Source organism: Sinohyriopsis cumingii, chromosome 9 (assembly GCF_028554795.1).
Source record: "Sinohyriopsis cumingii isolate HCF-2022 chromosome 9, ASM2855479v2, whole genome shotgun sequence".
Lineage (NCBI taxonomy): Eukaryota > Metazoa > Mollusca > Bivalvia > Unionida > Unionidae > Sinohyriopsis > Sinohyriopsis cumingii.
In genome coordinates this window covers 104,408,713-104,430,140 of record NC_142969.1, presented here as the reverse complement: position 1 = coordinate 104,430,140, position 21,428 = coordinate 104,408,713, and the positions used below count along the sequence as shown (strand labels likewise).

Here is a 21,428-nt window from a genome sequence, read left to right as displayed (position 1 = left end):
GTCTAGAATTTTCTTTAATATAAAATTGATAGATATAAAATATATAATGTTCGATACACTTATGTACCACACTTCCCATTGTCCTCTAGCTAAAATTGTTGCTAGCAATGATTTCCATACAAACAAAATTAAAGTTTCAAAATAATGTTGCCATAACATTAAAAGGCAGCTTAACATGAATAGGAATTTCAGGTTTAATGTTCCTTTATATCTTGGTAACAATATTTGATAAACTCGATGCCATCCAGCCAAGGTCAACATGCATAACATCTACCAAGACCATAGATACAATGTTTAATTGGCAGAGGCATAAAGAGGTACATACATTTGTACAATTATACTTGTACATGCATACACAAATAACCTTGAATTCATAATGCACACACACATGCATGCATACATGCATGCATACACATACATACATACATACACACACACATGCACACACATACATTCTCACCTGCATTAATTCATAAAATCATAACGAATTCAATCAATAAAAATGTGGAATGTCTTGGTAAAAGAAGAAATGTTTACGCCTTCGTTGCTTCTTCATTTCAAGAATATTATCTTTTACAACCAGATATGTGCCATTAAAAATGAAATATGTCTCAGTGTTCACATACAGTCTTTAAAAAGCTATAATGTTGTATTGGGCAACTTTATATGGTCTCTAATACAGTTCTTTCACTGCAAGTGGTTACTGTCTTGCCAAATATACCAACTACTTTTGTCAGTAACACATATCTTTCTCTTGATAAATAAACAATATTCTTACAGAGGTATAATGAATTTGAATACACGAACTTGAACCGATTATACCGTAAGCACATAGGACTAAATACGTATAAAAATGTGACAAATGCAAACAAGGATTTAACAGGTTAGAGAAGTATTGGAAAACAACATATTACAATTTTAAATATGTTTAAACCATTTCTCCTGGTCTAGCTTTAGTATGTATTAACATATATCACATTTAAATCAAACACATTTTAGACTTACTACCACAGTATTGCAAATATTTTGGTTCAAATGGATAGACAGATGACATAATGATATTGATGGATGAATGGACATAAGTTATAAATCAAAACCTTCACATGAATTATGTAAAATATTCCATTAGAACCTAACTATTATCTAAACAACTTAAATCACAATCAAATTATTTGAAGAAGCAGATATCATACATATATTATTAAAGGAATAGGATTATGGCATTTTAGACCATATAAAGTATGCATATCCTAAAAATGTAAAGCTATCACTCATTGTCAAATGCAGAATACAAAAAAGTTATTTACACAAATAAAATATGAGGGTCAAGAACAATTCGACAAAATAAATAAGGTCATAGGTAGACAAGATCAATTTATTACTATTCCAAAAAACCCTTGCAGATTGCATTTTGGCATTAACGATCAGGGTAAGTAAAGTTGATTAGTAGAAATGTCCAGATCGTACCTGAAAAGAGAAAGAAAAAATGCACTGTCAATGGTCTCTGCTTACAAAAGTTTTTTTCAAAACAAAATCATAGAAAAAATAAGTATTTTTTCTTCAATTTTGAATCAACCAGTCATTTCTCAGTCAAAGGAATGATTAAGGGGCTTGGTACTTATGTCATTCTTGCAAGAAAGCTTCTTAAAGATTTTCGAACTTATGTTGCATTCATACGAATGTAAATTTCATACTTCAATTAAGGGCAATGTTCTGCTTCATTAGCATCTAGTATGATAATATAATATACATTTGACGCATTTCTAATTCCTTGTTTTGAAACACAATCACCCGTAATCATTCTACGTCACGTTTCTTCTTAGTAGAAAACACTTTGAACATGTTATTATGATGAAAAATGACCATGCTTAATACCTTTCAATCCAATAATATGTGTACGAAGTTGCAACAGGAAATTTCTTTATCTTGCAAATTGTTTACCTTTACATATAAATACAAACTGCAACCTGTTATATAACACTGAAGTCAAAAGCATGTATAATTTTACAATATAAACAAATTGCGTACGTTGATCCATAATGAGAGAGAGAGAAAGAGAGAGAGAACGGAAAAGAGATCGTAGGAAAAGTTGATAGGAAAATAAACAATTTGAGCCAGAATACATTTCAACCTGGCGAGTCTGGCGGATTAGTTATTTCCTTTGATATCAGGTTACTCATTAAAACATACCAAGGAATCCAAATATCTGAAATGGTCTCACCTGGATTGAAGGTCTTCCATTGGGCACATCAACAGAATGATGTTCTCGTTCTCTCCTTTCGATTTTATGCAGCAGCTTTAGTCTCTTTCCAAGCGCACGCCCCATCGTTCCTGGTATTTCATCATATATGTTGTCATCAGGGTCTGCTTCTCGTATAAGAGGCATCGATCTAGACAAATCTTGCTGTGGTTCATCATATCCTTGCAGTTTTGTTGTTGTTGTCCTCTGGCTCTTTATTCTTCTCCACAAACTTGTCTGGGCACCGCTCATATGTCCCAAAGCTCTAGGTGGGTCAGGTAATGGTCCTTCTCTCGGTAAGTATAACTTTTTATGGACGCTTTTCATTTCCCGCAACAGTTTCGTCTCTTCTGGAGCCTGGTCATTTTCGGTTTCTCTGTAGATATTAATTTTCTTCAAACTTCTGCTAAGGGACTTTTGAAGTTCGCTGACAGACTGTCCTGCTGCATCTGGGTTGAACCTTGCTGAGCATCTTAAGGTTACTCCAATCGACGCTCCTAGATTTGCTGATCTTCCTATTGTATGTCTTGTACCAACTGTTTGAATATTCAAAATCTGTTCCTGTACCTCCTTTATTTGCCTTTCATCTTCATCGTCATCCTCCTCATCAGAATCATAATCAGGAAGAGGTTCAGCAAGGATCTTTTTACAAACTTCGACTACGTCTTCAGCAGTCAATTCGCGCTCTTTTTCCCGGAGCTCCTTCTTCAACTTTTTGGATGCAAAAGGATTCCACAGCTGTGTGATGGAGATAAAGTGCTGGAATGTCCCCCAGCGATGCATGATCATGCCCATGATTTGGAGTATTAGGATGAAAGCGAAAACAAACACGAATAAAAGTCCAAGAATATCAACCTTTGCAACATAAGCAGGTGTGGTTTCGTCATCCAGAGAATTGTCTGTTGCAAAGGACTGAAAAAATTAAAGTCATGAATTAGTGTTCTTCAAACAGAAATGAGAAAACAACCTAACTGGAGTAAAACAAAATATCTCCTACCAACTAAAACCAATGACAAAGGAAATCTACTTCATGAGATCTGAATTAATTTTGTATTTATATATGTATTAATATCATGGAAACACGGTTTTAAGAATGGCTACATTATGTTTCATTGTATGAAATCATGGTGATTTTACTGAAGAGATATAATATTTAATTCGTAATATTGAATGATCCACACCTGAAATTATGATCAGTATGATCAATGCAAAGACAATATTCTATGTTTCTACAATACTTAAAACCTCACATTAACTATACATGATGCAGAACAACATTATTTTTCTTTTTTATTAAATTATCTGAGAAAGCAAATGTCTATTTCTCAATGCCAACGATATGTATCTAGTCACTCTCTCTTACAACCATGACATTTATATTATGTATTTACCTTAAGTTTGAGAATTACTTAGTCATATGTGTACTCCCAAAAAATGCATTTTATTCACATCAGACACAAGATTTAAAGATCGGTTTAAGGAATAACTTAATCTCTCCACGATAGTGCATCCTATGTGTGGTATTTACCGAATACTTAATGTCAAATGTTAGTCCACCTCGAACTTGGAACATGAAATTAACGGCCATCCATAACAGATTGATCATCGCTATACCCAAAGCCACATTATTTCGAAGGTCCACAAGACTGTCTGCCATTGCCTTTTCTGCCTGAACGTCTTTATCAATTGGATGAAGGTACCTAAGAATTAAATAGCATTCTACAGACTAAATAACTGAGTTATGTATAGGTATAAACGATTATATATATCAACAAATAACATTGGTGAAATCATGGTAAATACATACATACATGCATATATATATATATATATATATATATATATATATATATATATATATATATATATATATATATATATATATATAATGATCTCTCAAATATTATTTATTTTAAGGTTGTAAGAAACCAATCACTATTTAAAGTAAACTGTATAGGGAAATTAATCTAAAGCACATACTATTATGAAAAGAAAACACAAAACAAGCTATGAATTTGTAAACGTATCAACAATGCATGCTGGAATATACTTTTTCAACTGTGAATCTGCATCTCTGTTAGCAAATGAGTCACTCATTCATAAAAGTCGGCTGTGCAATATGGAACTATAAGCGATAGATAGAACTTTAAGCAATATAATTTCATATGATTTGCCATAATAGAAGAAATGTACCAATACAGACACTTTTATGATAAACACACACATGCACACATACACATTAATAGACAGATAGATAAATAGACAGAAAAATAGATATACAAGCACATACATATACACACATGTATATGTGTGTGTCCTTGTACATATATATGTGTGTGTGTGTGTGTGTGTCTGTTTGTGTATGTTTTATGATATAAAAAATAAATTATCAACAACTTTGTTCCCTTGTTTTCATTAGCTGAAAGCATATCTTTGTGCAATGAAGGGCAATAAACTTTATTCCTCACATCAGCTGGAATCTAGTCTTTGTTTTGATTAGTCAATGAAAAAATCTACATTATCTACTCTAATATATCACACCCACCCACTTGCCACCTAGAAAAACTTTCTTGAGGATAACTGTATAATATGGAATTACAAGACGTTGGCCTTTGTACCATGCATCACAGATGGTACAGACATGAATTAAAGCACTAAGTGATTATTTTCAAAATCAATGGTATCAAGTGGTATAAAATTGCGTACTTGGCAATAACACCATTCCAAAAGGTTTTTTCATTTTCCGCCATTTGCATTACGCCTCCTTGTCCTATGCCTGCATCCTCCAACCATGCTGGGTTGGTCATTTCATCTCGTTTCTTTGGACCAACTCTGTCATAGATATCCTCAGTTTCTCTCTTTCCGCTATCTCGTAATTGTACTGTGATCGTCTCATCGATGGAGACTGTTTTTCCTTTCCTCTCCACAAACGACACACTTGTCTGCTTCTTTCTCAAGATTCCTTTACGAGGTTCCTTTTCACCTGGTATTTTCGTGACCTGGTCATATTCACTCGCTGCTTGTTGAATAGAGTCTAAATTATTGTCTTCTTCAGTCATGTCTACAACGACACTTGGAGATTCTGTTTGCATGTCATGGGTCTCTGGGGTCGCCTCTTTTTGTTCCACATGCTTCTCTCGGTCGTTAGCAGCAAGACGTGATATAGTTTCATTGAGTGTTTTGATTACATCAACAAACTTCTCCTCTTGTTTTTCCTTCTGCCCCTCTGTAAGTTTACGGAATGTTTCAAAAATGTCCTTGATTTGTGCAGTTGGGAATAGTCTAGCAAAGAATCCAGGTTTTTCTGCCTTTTCCTTCTTCTTTCTTTCCTCTTCTATCTTTTCTTCCTCAAGCTGCTGTTTTGTCTTTTTCTTTGGTACCTCACGCGTTCCCCAGGTTATGACATTCAGGTTGACCAAGGAATATATAATCAGCAACAAGTATCCACTTGGAATAAGGAGAAAATATAAGAGACCATAGACAATGTTAAACCATTCCTTTGGATGAAGCATTGCAGCAATGACATATATGCCTACCAGAAACGTGAGGAATATCACACTGGGATGGAATAGGCCTTCCTTGACGGCAGTAACAATGGTACCAACTAAAACAATCATCATGATGAAAGCATACATTCCTGTTAATATCTCCGCTACAAGGATCTGCCATTTGGGTTTTAAAAAGAAGCAAATTCCAAAGTAAAGTACTGCCGGGGCAAGGGATATCAGATATGACTGCACGACAGTAAGCCCAAAAACGAGATTAAAAGCACCGGATATCATCATCAATATAGTGGCTGGACCAATCAGTGAGGACACCAGAAGGGCGAACTGATATAGTATGTACAACATGCTAATGTTACTGTTTACAGAAATTGTATTTTTGTAATCTTTTAGAAGGTCCGCAATGTTTGCAACTGTCGAAGGTGTCCATCGTCGTCTTTGATTGAAGTATTCCTCAAACCCCTCAGGAGCATATGTGTAAGCATCGGAGGCTGCAGCATAATCAACTCTGTATCCTTGTTGTAGAAGAAGAGTGCAGAGCCATCGGTCCTCACCTTAAGATAAAAATACATAAATAAATGTTCATGAGTTTTCTAGCTGTATCGCTTTAATCTATACAATTGAACATATGATATGTGTGTATGTTAGCATGTATACAATTTTTTTCATAGAGTGGTCTGTGGGAATCATATCCATCCATATCAAGAACTAAAGAAAAAAACATGAGGATAATGGATAGAGAACATTACTGCACATGTACACCATGTAGATAATGGATAGAGAACACTACTGCACATGTACACAATGTGGATAATGGGTAGAGAACACTAAAGCACATGTACACCCTGTGAATAATAGAGAACACTATCGCACATGTACACCGTGTGGATAATGGATAGAGAACAGTAACATACATGTACACCATGTGGATAATGAATAGAGAACACTAACGCACATGTACACCATGTGGATAATGGATAGGGAACACTAACACACATGTACACCATGTGGATAATGGATAGAGAACACTAACACACATGTACACCATGTGGATAATGGATAGAGAACACTAACGCACATGTACACTATGTGGATAATGGATAGAGAACACTAACACACATGTACACCATGTGGATAATGGATAGAGAACACTAACGCACATGTACACCATGTGGATAATGGACAGAGAAAACTAACGCACATGTACACCCTGTGGATAATGGATAGAGAACACTAACGCACATGTACACCATGTGGATAATGGATAGAGAACACTAACGCACATATACACCGTGTGGATAATAGATAGACAACACTATCGCACATGTACACCATGTGGATAATGGATAGAGAACACTAACGCACATATACACCATGTGGATAATGGACAGAGAAAACTAACGCACATGTACACCCTGTGGATAATGGATAGAGAACACTAACGCACATGTACACCATGTGGATAATGGATAGAGAACACTAACGCACATGTACACCATGTGGATAATGGATAGAGAACACTAACGCACATGTACACCATGTGGATAATGGATAGAGAACACTAACGCACATGTACACCATGTGGATAATGGACAGAGAAAACTAACGCACATGTACACCATGTGGATAATGGATAGAGAACACTAACGCACATGTACACCATGTGGAGAATGGATGGAGAACAATAACGCACATGTACACCATGCGGATAATGGACAGAGAAAACTAACGCACATGTACACCCTGTGGATAATGGATAGAGAACACTATCGCACATGTACACCATGTGGATAATGGATAGAGAACTCTAACGCACATGTACACCGTGTGGATAATAGATAGAGAACACTATCGCACATGTACACCATGTGGATAATGGATAGAGAACACTAACGCACATATACACCGTGTGGATAATGGATAGAGAACACTAACGCACATGTACACCGTGTGGATAATAGATAGAGAACACTATCGCACATGTACACCATGTGGATAATGGATAAAGAACACTATCGCACATGTACACCATGTTGATATTGGATAGAGAACACTATCGCACATGTACACCCTGTGGATAATGGATAGAGAACACTAACGCACATGTACACCATGTGGATAATGGATAGAGAACACTAACGCACATATACACCGTGTGGATAATGGATAGAGAACACTAACGCACATGTACACCGTGTGGATAATAGATAAAGAACACTATCGCACATGTACACCATGTTGATAATGGATAGAGAACACTAACGCACATGTACACCGTGTGGATAATAGATAGAGAACACTATCGCACATGTACACCATGTGGATAATGGATAGAGAACACTAACGCACATGTACACCATGTGGATAATGGTTAGAGAACACTAACGCACATATACACCATGTGGATAATGGATAGAGAACACTAAAGCAAATTTGTTAGAAGATCTTTCAAAAGAACCTTGAATAATATGTATATACTTCAGTGGTTCAGTGTTTCATTCTTAGGAAATAAATAATGGCATCCAAAGAGTTGAATACGATATAATGCAGAGAACAGGCCTACATTTATTGCAAGATGTTTCCAAACAATCTTGTAGAATTAGTTATATACCTCGTTATGTTTACAACCCCTTTTCTTGAAATAAGTGAAAACATTAATAGTGTCTTTATTTAACAAATGCCCAAGATGGAAGTAAAGCTGATTTACAGGTAATACAATTTTTCCCCAGTAGCCGTTATTTCATAATGACTTTATTCCATCCATGCTGGTACGAAACTTTCAACATTTACCAATATAGGCCTTCGTAAATGAATATATCATATTTGTATTTGCTGATCATTGTCATATAGTTTCGAAATGTGTATTGTATTCGGTAAATCTGAACACAAAGTGTTCTTGCTATAAATGCATAACTCTTCAAAAATACTTATTGGGAACTGAAAATTTGGATATCATGTTTGAAGCCATGACACTTTTAAGTAATAAGCCTGAATACCTTTACACAACCTTTATCCTTAGTACTGCTGATATATATATATATATATATATATATATATATATATATATATATATATATATATATATATATATCAGATCTATTGTATTCATAAGTACGATACTTTGTATCCTATGGCCTTTAAAACAATGCATTATATAAAATTGTTCAAAAGATTCATATAAATTTGTTTTTAAAGTTTTAATTTTGTTTAAATTGAAAAATTGTATATCCTTTATAACAATATAGTTCCAGGTATGACTGTCACTATTTTGTTTTATTATTTTACGTATCAAAGTCGGACATAACTGAACACTAAGCAAAGAAATTCTTTCTAGTAATGTGTCATACACTTTACATATATCTCCTACTTAGATTTATTAAAGTCAATCACCCTAGTCACTTGGTGATTTAGCATGCTTGCCAATGCATACCCAACCTAAACTAAACCCATATATTAATAGATTCAACAATAAACATTGTTTCATTATTAGTTTTGAAACATTAACAATGCTAGAAAACAAAGTATTTGTAAAAAGGTTAAAGTGGCATCTGCAGAAGAATTGCACTGTAAAGAACATTACGATTTCAATGCCTGCAACCATTTCAACGCCAGAGTTCCTTTGTACAAGTTCTAAATGGGCATGTCTGGGACTCAAAATTATGTTAATTTCTTCAGAGTGAACATGCCCATTTAGAACTTGTACAAAGGAACCTTGGCGTTGAAATGGCCGCAGGCACTGAAATTGTCTTCGGTGCTCACCATTAAAGATCACTTCTGAATACCTTCCCATGGGTCGTGGTACTTCCCCAAAGTTTTCTAGGTTCCTCCTCCACCAAATATATTGGTGGCCATGTATAACCTAATCCTGTGCTATACGGTGGCATTAAACCCAGAAAATCAAAGCAAGTTATTCGTACATATGTGTTTACAAATTAAATGAGGCCTTCTCATCATCTGATATGTAACTGAGTAAATAACGACAGTAAACCATTTTAAATTGTTCGATTACATTTTCGTTTGCACCTGCATGATTCCAGTGTATTTTGGCTTCTAGCTTTCTATTTTAGTTAATAAGTTAAACATTTTTACATTTTATGGGCAGTGAAAAATCCAAGTAAAATAGTGCATTGTTTATTTGTTTAAATCATAATTTGGTCTGGAGTTCAATGTTATCGGTAAATTGGACGTTCCAATTTTTCGTGGACAACATTACAAACATATGTTGTCATACAATTATTGAATTGGCTTCCAATCAACAGATACAAGGATTCTGTACAGCAAATAAATTTGACAAACATCTATTCACCTTGATCATACATAAGATGGTGTATTGCCTCGGTGGGCTTTTCAGTGTATTTCCGCATCACGTTGTCGTCCATTAGCGCCGACCCACGAAAAAGTGAGAAACATCCGGGACTGCACAAAACACAGCCAAGTACATGCTCTGTAGCTTTCTGTAGCCAGTGGGCTGTGGCGTATTCAAACTTTTGGTACCAGACTAAGGGTCCTGAAGAAATAAATTTAAAATACGTAGGTCTCTAATTCTAAAACAATTTTATGCATAAAGGTGTTTCTCTCCCAATATTGTGAAATAATTATTCAATGTTGATTATATTGTTGATTATATAGCATACGCCTTGGTAGATACAAGACAAATACAATGACTTATGAGCAAACAAAGAAATCTAATGGCAAAATACCTGCGAGTGGTTTTATTTCTTGTGTTGAACAAACGTAAGCCATTGTGGAGGATGCTTAGTGAATGTTTCAAAGAAGCTCTGTCAGCAATTATCATATGTTTTGAGTAATGCGTCTAATTGTTTATTTTTTGTGAAACTGTGAAATTACATCAAACAAGAATTATAAGAATGAAGCATTATTTGCTATTCTGTTTCAATTGTAATTTTTATCTGGACTTCCTTTTCATGCTGCGTGCATTTAAAACTGTGACAAGAATATCATAATTGACACCATCATCTTCTGTTCTGTATTCGTATGGGTAAAATCTTTGTTTTGACCACCTGTTTTCCTGTAAAAATAATGTTTTACAAGATAGGTCACTACACAGTACTGACTTGGGCAATACTTTTGTCAAGAACGAATTCATTTTGTCCCGAAAATATGATTAAAAAATATGTTAAAGACGAAATCTGCATCCATTATCTGTCAAAGAATGTGAGTATTTGCTACGGTAAGAAAATATCAGACTATTACTGCAAAAATATAAAATCCTACCTTTGCATTTGATATCTGCAGTTGTCCCGTATTTTACACTCTCCCCTATTCTTTCCGAGAGTGTTACCCGTTAGACATCTCATGACAAACCTCTATGCGGGATTTCACCTGGATTCTTTAATAGTTGAGTCATTAAAAGGAATACAAATTACCTGTTCCAATAGGGTGAATTCTGCCGCATGCCGCTCCAGTCTTCTCGCTTTTTTTCATTCTGTCCAACATAAGTCTCACAGCACCTGGGGTAAAATCAACATCTCCATCCAAAGCCAAAAGGAATGTACGCTCAGCCTAGAATCAGAAACAGGAAAGTTCCACAAAGAAAATCAGGTGGTTCATATATATAATTGCTGTATTACTTAAACTGTCTACATTTTTCAACATTAAATTAAAAATCATTCAAAGTTGATCAAATGCACATAAAGGTCAATCAGGGATTCATTTAACAGGAATGTATTTATAGACTTTTATTGAACTACTTTTGTTTCCCCAATCCATCTCTATCCATGTCAAATCTCTTCACATCCATATTCACTGAATTTGACACATACTTTGCGATTGTGGTCTTACCTTTTAAAACTTGCTGTGTAATAATGCAATAATTGATTATATGCATTATTTACCTTCAGGAATGAAAGAAGCGGGGTAATATTACAAAATTGTTTGTAATATTTTATTGTTTAAAACACTCGTACTGCTTTTATATGTTACTATGCTCAATAACTGGACGAAGAGGTAACGAAACTTGAGTGAGCAAATGACGAAGCGGCAAACGGAGTGCAAATGTTATGTACAGGTCATGTTTTACATAGTTACTATTTAGAAACATGTAATGACTTTAGTATTTTTGAAGACTATTATGATATTATGGGATTGGGTGGGGTGGGTGGGGTTGTGTTAAAGTCAGAAGCATCGTATCAGATGAATTAGCTACAATCCTATCCGTAACTATGATGAGGACCACTATATCCGTAACTATGATGAAGACAACCCTATCCGTAACTATGATGAGGACAACCCTATCCGTAAGTATGATAAGGACAACCCTATGCATAACTATGATAAGGACAACCCTATCCGTAACTATGATGAGGACCACCCTATGCGTAACTATGATGAAGACAACATTATCCGTAGCTATGAGGACAACCCCATCCGTAACTATGATGAGGACAACCCTATGCGTAATTATGATGAGGACAACCCTATCCGTAACTATGAGGACAACCCTATCCGTGACTATGATGAGGACAACCCTATCCGTTACTAGGATGACAACCCTATCCGTAACTATGATGAGGACAACCTTATCCGTATCTATGATGAGGACAACCCTATCCATAACTATGATGAGGGTAACCCTATCCGTAACTATGATGAGGACAACCCTATCCGTAACTATGACGACGACAACCCTATCTGTAGCGATGATGAGGACAACCCTATCCGTAACTATGATGAGGACGACCCTATCTGTAACTATGATGAGGACAACCCTATCCGTAACTATGATGAGGACAACCCTATCCGTAACTATGATGAGGACAACCCTATCCGTAACTATGATGAGGACAACCCTATCCGTAACTATGACGAGGACAACCCTATGCGCAACTATGATGAGGACAACCCTATCCGTAACTATGATGAGGACAACCCTATCTGTAACTATGATGAGGACAACCCTATCCGTAACTATGAGGACAACCCTATCTGTAAATATGATGAGGACAACCCTATCTGTAACTATGATGAGGACAACCTTATCCGTAACTATGATGAAGACAACCCTATCCGTAACTATGAGGACAACCCTATCTGTAAATATGATGAGGACAACCCTATCCGTAACTATGATGAGGACAACCCTATCCGTAACTATGAGGACAACCCTATCTGTAAATATGATGAGGACAACCCTGTCCGTAACTATGATGAGGACAACCCTGTCCATAACTATGATGAGGACAACCCTGTCCGTAACTATGATGAGGACAACCCTGTCCATAACTATGATGAGGACAACCCTATCCGTAGCTATGATGAGGGTTCATAGCTTAGTCTTGTACTCATCATATTGAATGTTCTCTTCCTGAATAAAAGAAAATTTTGTTATATTTATAGATATCAAAATAATGCATTGATGCAATTAGAAGAAATAGAGACATTACTGTCGCACAGTGTAACGGAATAAATGTCAAAACGTTTACAACAGATCGCATTTTTCTCAATCAGACTTTACACAGTCAATGATCATATAACCAATCGATTAACCAGACAGGTTAAACATTTACGCAATGCAATCAGACATCTTCATACTTCTAACTTGCTTGTTTTATGTTCATGAACTTTCTAAACTTGCAAATATTTTCCTATCTACGACCATATTCTTTTATTTCATTTTCTTTAATTTGTTTAAATTTTATGTATTTTTAATTTTGTTATCAATCTGATTAGAATTAGAATTAGCCAATTCAACTGCAGGTTTGAGAAATTTTAAAATGTGTGAGTACGTATGTGTTAGTTTGTTTCTAACAGAGATTTGACAATTTTCAGTCATATCGCTCTGATATCTGGAGTGTGGCAGTTTAAAGTGATATGCACTACTGGGTCATCGCGCCGCAGACATGTAGCATGATGTCCCATCCAACACATTATTTTTTCACAAGGCCGACCAGTCCTAACACTAACCTCTTAATGCTGAGAGTGTAATGAGGCAGAGTTAGTACCATATTTAAAAGTTTTTGGTATCACTTGGCCGTGGTTCGAACCCATGACAACCCCCAAATTTGAAAATGAACCTTATCATTTGGTACATATTCATACTCTTCAGTCACACTGCTCAGTCTCACAGGATCATTCTTCTAAAATCCACTACATCACTAAATCTCGTCACTTTGGAGAGTCTTTTCATGTTTGTAATGAGATCAGAAATGTCATGAAATGAAATAGCAATAATATAGAACAATATATCAAAACATTATGACAATAGTATGTAATTATTAAGAAATGAAATTTAATTACTCTGCGTACAACTTCTTCGCTCAAAGCCTGAAAAACATGACTTTTGCCAAAGTTAGCAGCGGCACCCTCTGGTTTTGCTTTCCATGACAACAATTCATTGAGGTTCCCGTTTTCTATTGCATCTACAACAATTTCCTCACATTGGCGGACGATTCTATATCCCAGAAGGTAATACATGTACATCACCTGAATAATGGAGAAAGAACATTTGAGTCGTTAAACAGAGAGATATAAATTAATATTCAGTCATTAAGAATCTGAAAAATAGAATGAATATACACTGTACATATACATGTGTGCATGAGTTAAGTGTATAATCTCTGTTAACTGCCTCTTGGATACATCAAAAGTCATTCTTATATAGTTCTTCGTTATATTGTTTTAAAATGCTATTGCAAATTTGATGACAAGTTAGAGAAGATTCGGTTAAGTATTTATTCGTGTTCTTCAGCAGTTCTGATAATAATTCGTTTCATACATTCCATATCAAAATAGTAAATATGATTTAGAGATGAAATATTTCGAAACTATAGAAATATTCTACTAATCTGACATTACATAAAATTGATGTGGATCGGACCATTCTGGTTATAGGATGCAGATATATTACTGCCTATACAACTCTTTCTAAGATACATACAGAATCTTTCTAAGATACATACAGAATCTTTCCAAGATACATACAGAATCTTTCCTAGATGCATACAGAATCTATCTAAGATAATACAGAATCTTTCTAAGATACATACAGAATCTAAGATACATACAGAATCTTTCCAAGATACATACATCATCTTTCTAAGATACATATAGAATCTTTCTAAGATACATACATAATCTTTCTAAGATACATAACAATCTTTCTAAGATACATAAAGAATCTTTCGAAGATACATACAGAATCTTTCCAAGATACATACAGAATCTTTCTAAGATACATACAGAATCTTTCAAAGATACATACAGAATCTTTCTAAGATACATACAGAATCTTTCCAAGATACATACAGAATCTTTTAAAAAACATACAGAATCTTTCTAAGATACATACGAAAGATACATACAGAATCTTTCTAAGATACATACAGAATCTTTCCAAGATACATACATCATCTTTCTAAGATACATACAGAACCTTTCTAAGATACAAAGAAGAACTATTACGGTCTTTAAAATTATTTAACTTTGCAATTAAATGAACAGGACAATGCATCTTCATATGTCCGAATAAGGAGAATGCTTACATATGACACACACATTGGAAACAGGTGAAATGAATTGCCTTAATTAGTAATGCTGATGTATTTACTTATGGTACTAACTCAGGAAATTACAGTTGTCAAAAGCTGTACCTAATTATAATTTAGGCAGAGAAGTTGACCATATGATGTATGATTATAATCCAGAAGACGGTAGTTTTGTTTAGATTCCGATTTGTATTGATCCACTTTACGTTTAATTTATCTACAAACCTGAGACCATCGTTTCCTGTGACGAATTTTGTTCTTGTCTTTCATATGGAGGAATAAGAGGTTACCTCCAGGCATTTGCCAGATTAATTGACCTCCATAGGGAGTTGGAACTCGGAATGGGTCTGGAAGCTCCATATGCTGCTCATGAACAGAACTGAAAAATTGCAACTACCATGAAACTGCGATAAAACTACGATGAAACTACGATAAAACTACGATAAAACTACGATGAAATCTGACTTTAGAATTAATTTTAATTGAAAATTATGAGCTAATATCTAGCGCATTCTTCTATTTATAGAGTCTTATCTTTCTCTTTAATTTTCAAAGCATATTACTAAAATTATAGTTTCTTACTAGCTTTCTGCTTAAGTGGTTTTTCAAGATGAAAGAAATTACAATAGATGGATCTCATGTCCCCTCCCCCCAAAATTCATGTCTGCTTTTAGAGCAGGCAATACCATCTCAAAGCAAAGGACGGAAGACCATTACAATTGTGGACAGCATATGTTTACATCACAATGCCATCCTGTCACTACCATTGCTCTCCACACATCCATCAGTGCCATTACACAATCCGTAAATCTCCATTTCGCATTTGGAACCTCTGTTAACATGTATCTAGCCTTCTTAAGGTCACACTAATCATGAACATCCTACATCAGTGGTGTATATGCAATTCAGGTTACAAGCAAATCAAGATTTACCATTAAAAAATGTTCGCAATATACTACATACATATTTGTAAGCGTTAAATGATGCGGGATTCATTCACCGTCGCCTGTGTCTATTCCTTATAGTGAAGCACATCACTACATACAATCATTCTATCTCAAACTATGTTGATGTAATTCAGGTTATAAGGAGGAATCCATATACTCCAGGGAAAAATAATCTTAGGCCATTACTCATCATCCCCATGTGATTACATTATATTTTAGGTATCTACATAGTGATCACAGTGAACATTCATACCACCTGAAAACTCTCTCTAACAGTCACTTTTGATGGAACTCAGGTTGCAAGGACATCGCAGATTCAGATGGAAGAATGAACATGGGCAATCGTGTTCTCTGCTATGTTGAGATATAAAATGACACCTTTCAGAGAGCTATATTCATGCGCGATTATTGGAGAAAAGAGAAAAGTGAGGTATTTGGACATAAAAAACTAAGAAATACCTTGCTGCCTCATCTATTACATCCACAAACATTTTCACAAACTTATTTGGGACAAACTCCTCATCATCATTCAGTTCCATGGCGTCATCGAAAAATATATGGGCTGCAATTAATATGGAATAAACGTTTAAGAATAAAAGTATCTATGAAAATTCTGACATTGTAAATGATGCTTAGTACCATGATAAACATGCCAGTCTGTACATACAGTTTCTTTTCGATATGTTCTTTTCTCGCCGTGATTCATAATGTGGAATCTTTAGCAAATCTATCAGATAATTAAAGTATCCCTCTGGAAAACTGGTTAAATAGCAATTTGGTTTAACAGGTAAATTAAATTATATTTTAAATTATTTTAGTTTATCATAATCGTATTCTTTCACTGGCATTATTTATTTGTTTTCCCTCTCTGGTTGTTTTCAAAAGGCATGCATATATGGTAAAATTTGTGATTCCTCGTTGGACTAATACACCAATGTTCTGGGTCATCTGGCCCCAACCAATCCTATGCATAACTATGATGAGGACAACCCTATCCGTAACTATGTATTTTGTGAAAGTCATTTAACTTCAGCATGACATGATCATTAATAATCTCTTTAAATCTCATTTGGCCAGCACAATCAAACTTAGCCAAATTTTCGTCTGCCGATGATGGACATATTTTGTTCTCACCTTGCTGATCGAGTCAATAACGTTGTCTCATTTTAGTGTTTGGGGAATTAGCGGCACTTACCTTCATAGTCGTAATAGTCCCTATCAAGTTTCCCTGTAATAAATTCAGCGTTCCTCCTCAAAAACTGGTCCTTGTCCATTCTGCAAAATTTGAACATTTAGAAATTTGAAATGCAAAGATGTGAACTGAATGTTTCATGTTAATACACATTATAATTACTTACTTTCTAAGTCAAAACACTTCAAAGAAGAGCAATGCTTTTAATTTATGTGCAAAGACTATCGTAGTGTTTGACAGTTATAATTTCTAATCATATGCATGTTCATATAATACATGCAACACCTTTAGCTGACTTCCTTTATTAATTTGATGGCATTTTATTCAGATATAACAAACAGATGAAACTATTTTTCAACTAGAGAAAGGACATGTCAGAATACACATTATTTTGTGTTAAATCCGCCTCTTTGTGTATACTTATAATGCTAATTGAAACTACCACCTACCTTTCCTATACAGCTTTCCGTAAATAAGATTGTTGAAAAAGACCAACTCATGACCAACTGTATTGAAATTTCTTAAACGCTAAACATACAGCAATAATTTGTTGATGAGCGTAAGATGAAGACTGTTTTCTATCGATATTATTTCATCAAATTCAACTGTCAAAACCTTGTAATAATCAATACCAATAAATATTACAAACCTAAAAAGTGATTTCAGAAGTTGAACCATCTCGATTCGGTTCTCGTGCCACATGGTTGCGCATGCGTATATCATAGGAGGGATCCTATCCTGTGCTTTTTGTTCATAGGTGTCACCAGTGTCTTCGGCGAGTTCATTGATATCGTACTCGCTCATTCTTACAATAGAAAGAGAAATTTTCTATAAGCACATCAGAAAAGAATAATAAATTGCATTCATAGGAGTAAAGTAGACAAAACAATGGAGACAGATAACACCAGCATATATGCTTTTATACCTGTAGTAGACTTTCTTTTTTGTGTTATCATCGCCACGAAACTCTCGGAAGACTCTTCTGTTATGGCGCCTACGATTTAAAACTAGATTCTCTTCAAAAAATACACTGCAGTAAAATGGCGCAGTAAAGAGCCTGAAATTAAGAAACAAAAAATATCTTGAGACTCACAACTGATCAATTTATTATCTAAATTTGGATAATATCTGGTTTTGTGATCATTTGTTACTTTTGGTATTCTTATGGTAGAATATAAAAACATTACTAATTGATTGCATAATGTCTATTATTATCTTTAGGAAATTAATCATTCTTGCTTTCCTGCTAATGATTATTACGTTGGATCTTCGTCTTCTTCACGTACTAGTATCTTCGGTTGGTGATGGTATTCACACTGTCACATACCAGGATATTACTTTAATGGCTGTTAAATATCATCTCGTTCTTTATTCATTTGTATACGAACACAGTACTGGCAAATTAAAAGCAATTCAATATTCATATATTTAATATTTCCATTCACAATTTATCAAGTTCATTTGCAGAGGTAAGTTACCTTTCTACTTTCGACAGCCTCTCTTGCATCGGGAACCATATGTGTCTCCCCATCCAGTATATAGATCCCCACCATGCCGCACCCAAAAGTATCTGCCACCAATAATCCCAAATGGTCCAACCGTCACGTCCATTCAGACCACAGTACCGATTTTCAGCAGAGAATCTACCCAGGAAATGTCCGTCGTCATTGAGACAATCCACATAAGCAAGCACGAAAGCAACGGGAGTGGAAAGGAATAATGGAAGAGAAAATGAAAAAATCTGGAGGTCGAGTTTGCACGCCGTGTACGCGGCATAATAGCCCACAAATGTCGTGATGGTGAGAATGAGTGCAGATGATTTCATCGCCATAGGTAGTTTACTGAGTGTATTAAATGAGTGCCAGGCGTTCAGCATGAAATCTTGGTTTTCTCTGTCACTGAGGTCAAGATGAATTCCATACACTGCTCCAAGTATGACTGCAATTTTAATTAAGCTTGTGAAGAATGTAATTTTGGGTCTGCTTTCTTGTAGGTCATATTTTAAACTAAGCATGAAATTCTTCAGTCCGTTTTTGTAACCTAGTGATCCACAAAAACGATCATCAAGAAAATTTTCCCACATCGAAAATGACACCATGAAAATGGTGAAGGCTACCTCAGCATTCCTTGTGGGATCATGTTCAATCATCTTTGCATTATCACCTGGAAAGTATTCAAATAGTATTATAACAGGAATGACCGAAATTTGGGCAAAAAAAGACAGGATGTCAAAGACTAGCCGGGCAGTCTTGTTTCCAAAGTTCTCACATGGATGTTCTGTCGGTTTCTTTCGCTTGGCAGAAGAAGAACAGATGGGACCGATCACACTGGGAATAATACCTACGGCATTAAGAAGAATTATTGCCCGTACCATGTCAACCTCGGGCAGGATTCGGAAAACAAACAGTGCTATCCCTCCTGCATGCACTCCTTCCATGAACATGCACTAAAGAAAACAAATGGAAACACATTTAGACTAAATTAATCTTATGATATGGCAAAGGTTTAACACTAAAATGCACGTCAACAAACTATGCAATATAATACTTTAACATACATTTGATTCCTAGAAGTACTGAATCCAATATTCAAAAGCAATAATAAATCATTTATGGATCATTAATCAGAGCATGTAATACGAATTTATAATGATCAAATAATTCTTATTTTCCTATCAAAGGTACTAAATTGCTATAAACCTTTCACTGTTGATATATTTCACATTTGGGAGTTGAACTGTCAACAGAAGAGTTCAACCACATTTTAAATCATCTGTTTGCCTCTTCTGGTAATACGCTATTTACAGGGATGATCAATGAACGGTATGATTCACACTGATACCAAAATTAAATGCATTAAAGTGTCAAATAAATTAAAACAACAGTAATACCAGGAATTGTAAACTAACAAAGAACAGGGTAAGTTTAGATATAAGTGATTATATTAGTGTGGATTCTCAATACTTTCCAAGTCATGAACGAGGAGCAAAATCTGTTTTGTGTGGATGAACACTTAGGTCAATGTCAACTACATGTATACATTTGTTCTTTTCTGTCACTGACTCGGATGTGTGGTTACAAGGTGGATCTCTCTAAAGTGCCTATGCTACGACACTGGGACTAAATTCCTTGACATCATATAATGGTCTAATTCTTACACAGTTAAGACACGAGTCACTGATCACATATATAAGATCTCATATAGAACACGTGGGTCATTTCAGATGTATGTTAAATAATATCTATACCATTAATCCCACTATTTGATTAGCAAACTAAATTTAGTTTGTGTAGGTATATCCTGAGTCACTAGAAGTATCTCTCATTCAAGTTTAATAAGTCTAGCTGTAATTGTGTAGAATATTATCAAGATCATTCCATACAACAAGTATGTTTGTCCAACCTTACGTATATATATATATATATATATATATATATATATATATATATATATATATATATATATATATATATGCTTTTCTCTAAAATGATCAAGGTATATTATTATAGGTAGTTGTGAAATTACAAATAAAAGTGTTGTCCATCGGATGGCCGGCATATTTCCAAATAGCCACTTGAATAGGCTTGATATAAAGATGAGACCATATGGAATGCAGATTGCTATTAGTGCCAACCAGTATCTGCCTATTTCTATTCTAGCGTCGACCTGAAAGATTAACAAATATGTTATAATTACACAATTGTGTGAAGCATGATGGGAGATACAATTCAGTATGATCTGACACTGTATAACATTTACACGCCATGACATAACAACATGATGTTTAATTTCAGTACATTACATTATTTAATGCATACTACTGCATTCATTTTCCACTATTGTGATTAACAGGTAAGCCTGCACAATATTTGTGTGTTTTGTTTCTAAGGATGCAACTATTTCTGCTCCAAATTACAACATTGAGAACAATTTTACACAAGACTAGTATAGACTATGATAGTCTTTGTCTCATTTGAGTGTTTGCGGCAAGCTAGATTGTCAGGGGAGCCTTTCGCTTGTGAAGACAGACTTTAAAACCGATTA

At 35.0% G+C, this 21,428-nt stretch overlaps 1 protein-coding gene across 1 annotated transcript in view; it reads right to left on the bottom strand.

The window, feature by feature from the left end:
- Position 1: 1 nt before the first annotated feature.
- Positions 2-21,428, bottom strand: part of LOC149792383 (uncharacterized) — a 76,166-nt gene continuing 54,739 nt past the window's right edge. Inside the window, exons 21-34 of the mRNA XM_089970968.1 lie at positions 20,910-21,050; positions 18,863-19,830; positions 18,310-18,441; positions 18,034-18,189; positions 17,388-17,467; positions 16,652-16,754; positions 15,471-15,624; positions 13,999-14,184; positions 11,130-11,265; positions 10,049-10,249; positions 4,946-6,296; positions 3,768-3,939; positions 2,222-3,151; positions 2-1,467 (exon numbers count right to left, since the gene is read on the bottom strand). Of these exons, the coding sequence (XP_089827094.1) occupies positions 1,444-1,467; positions 2,222-3,151; positions 3,768-3,939; positions 4,946-6,296; positions 10,049-10,249; positions 11,130-11,265; positions 13,999-14,184; positions 15,471-15,624; positions 16,652-16,754; positions 17,388-17,467; positions 18,034-18,189; positions 18,310-18,441; positions 18,863-19,830; positions 20,910-21,050 (4,734 nt within the window). The 3' untranslated portion in view covers positions 2-1,443. The remainder of the gene's footprint in view (positions 1,468-2,221; positions 3,152-3,767; positions 3,940-4,945; positions 6,297-10,048; positions 10,250-11,129; positions 11,266-13,998; positions 14,185-15,470; positions 15,625-16,651; positions 16,755-17,387; positions 17,468-18,033; positions 18,190-18,309; positions 18,442-18,862; positions 19,831-20,909; positions 21,051-21,428) is intronic.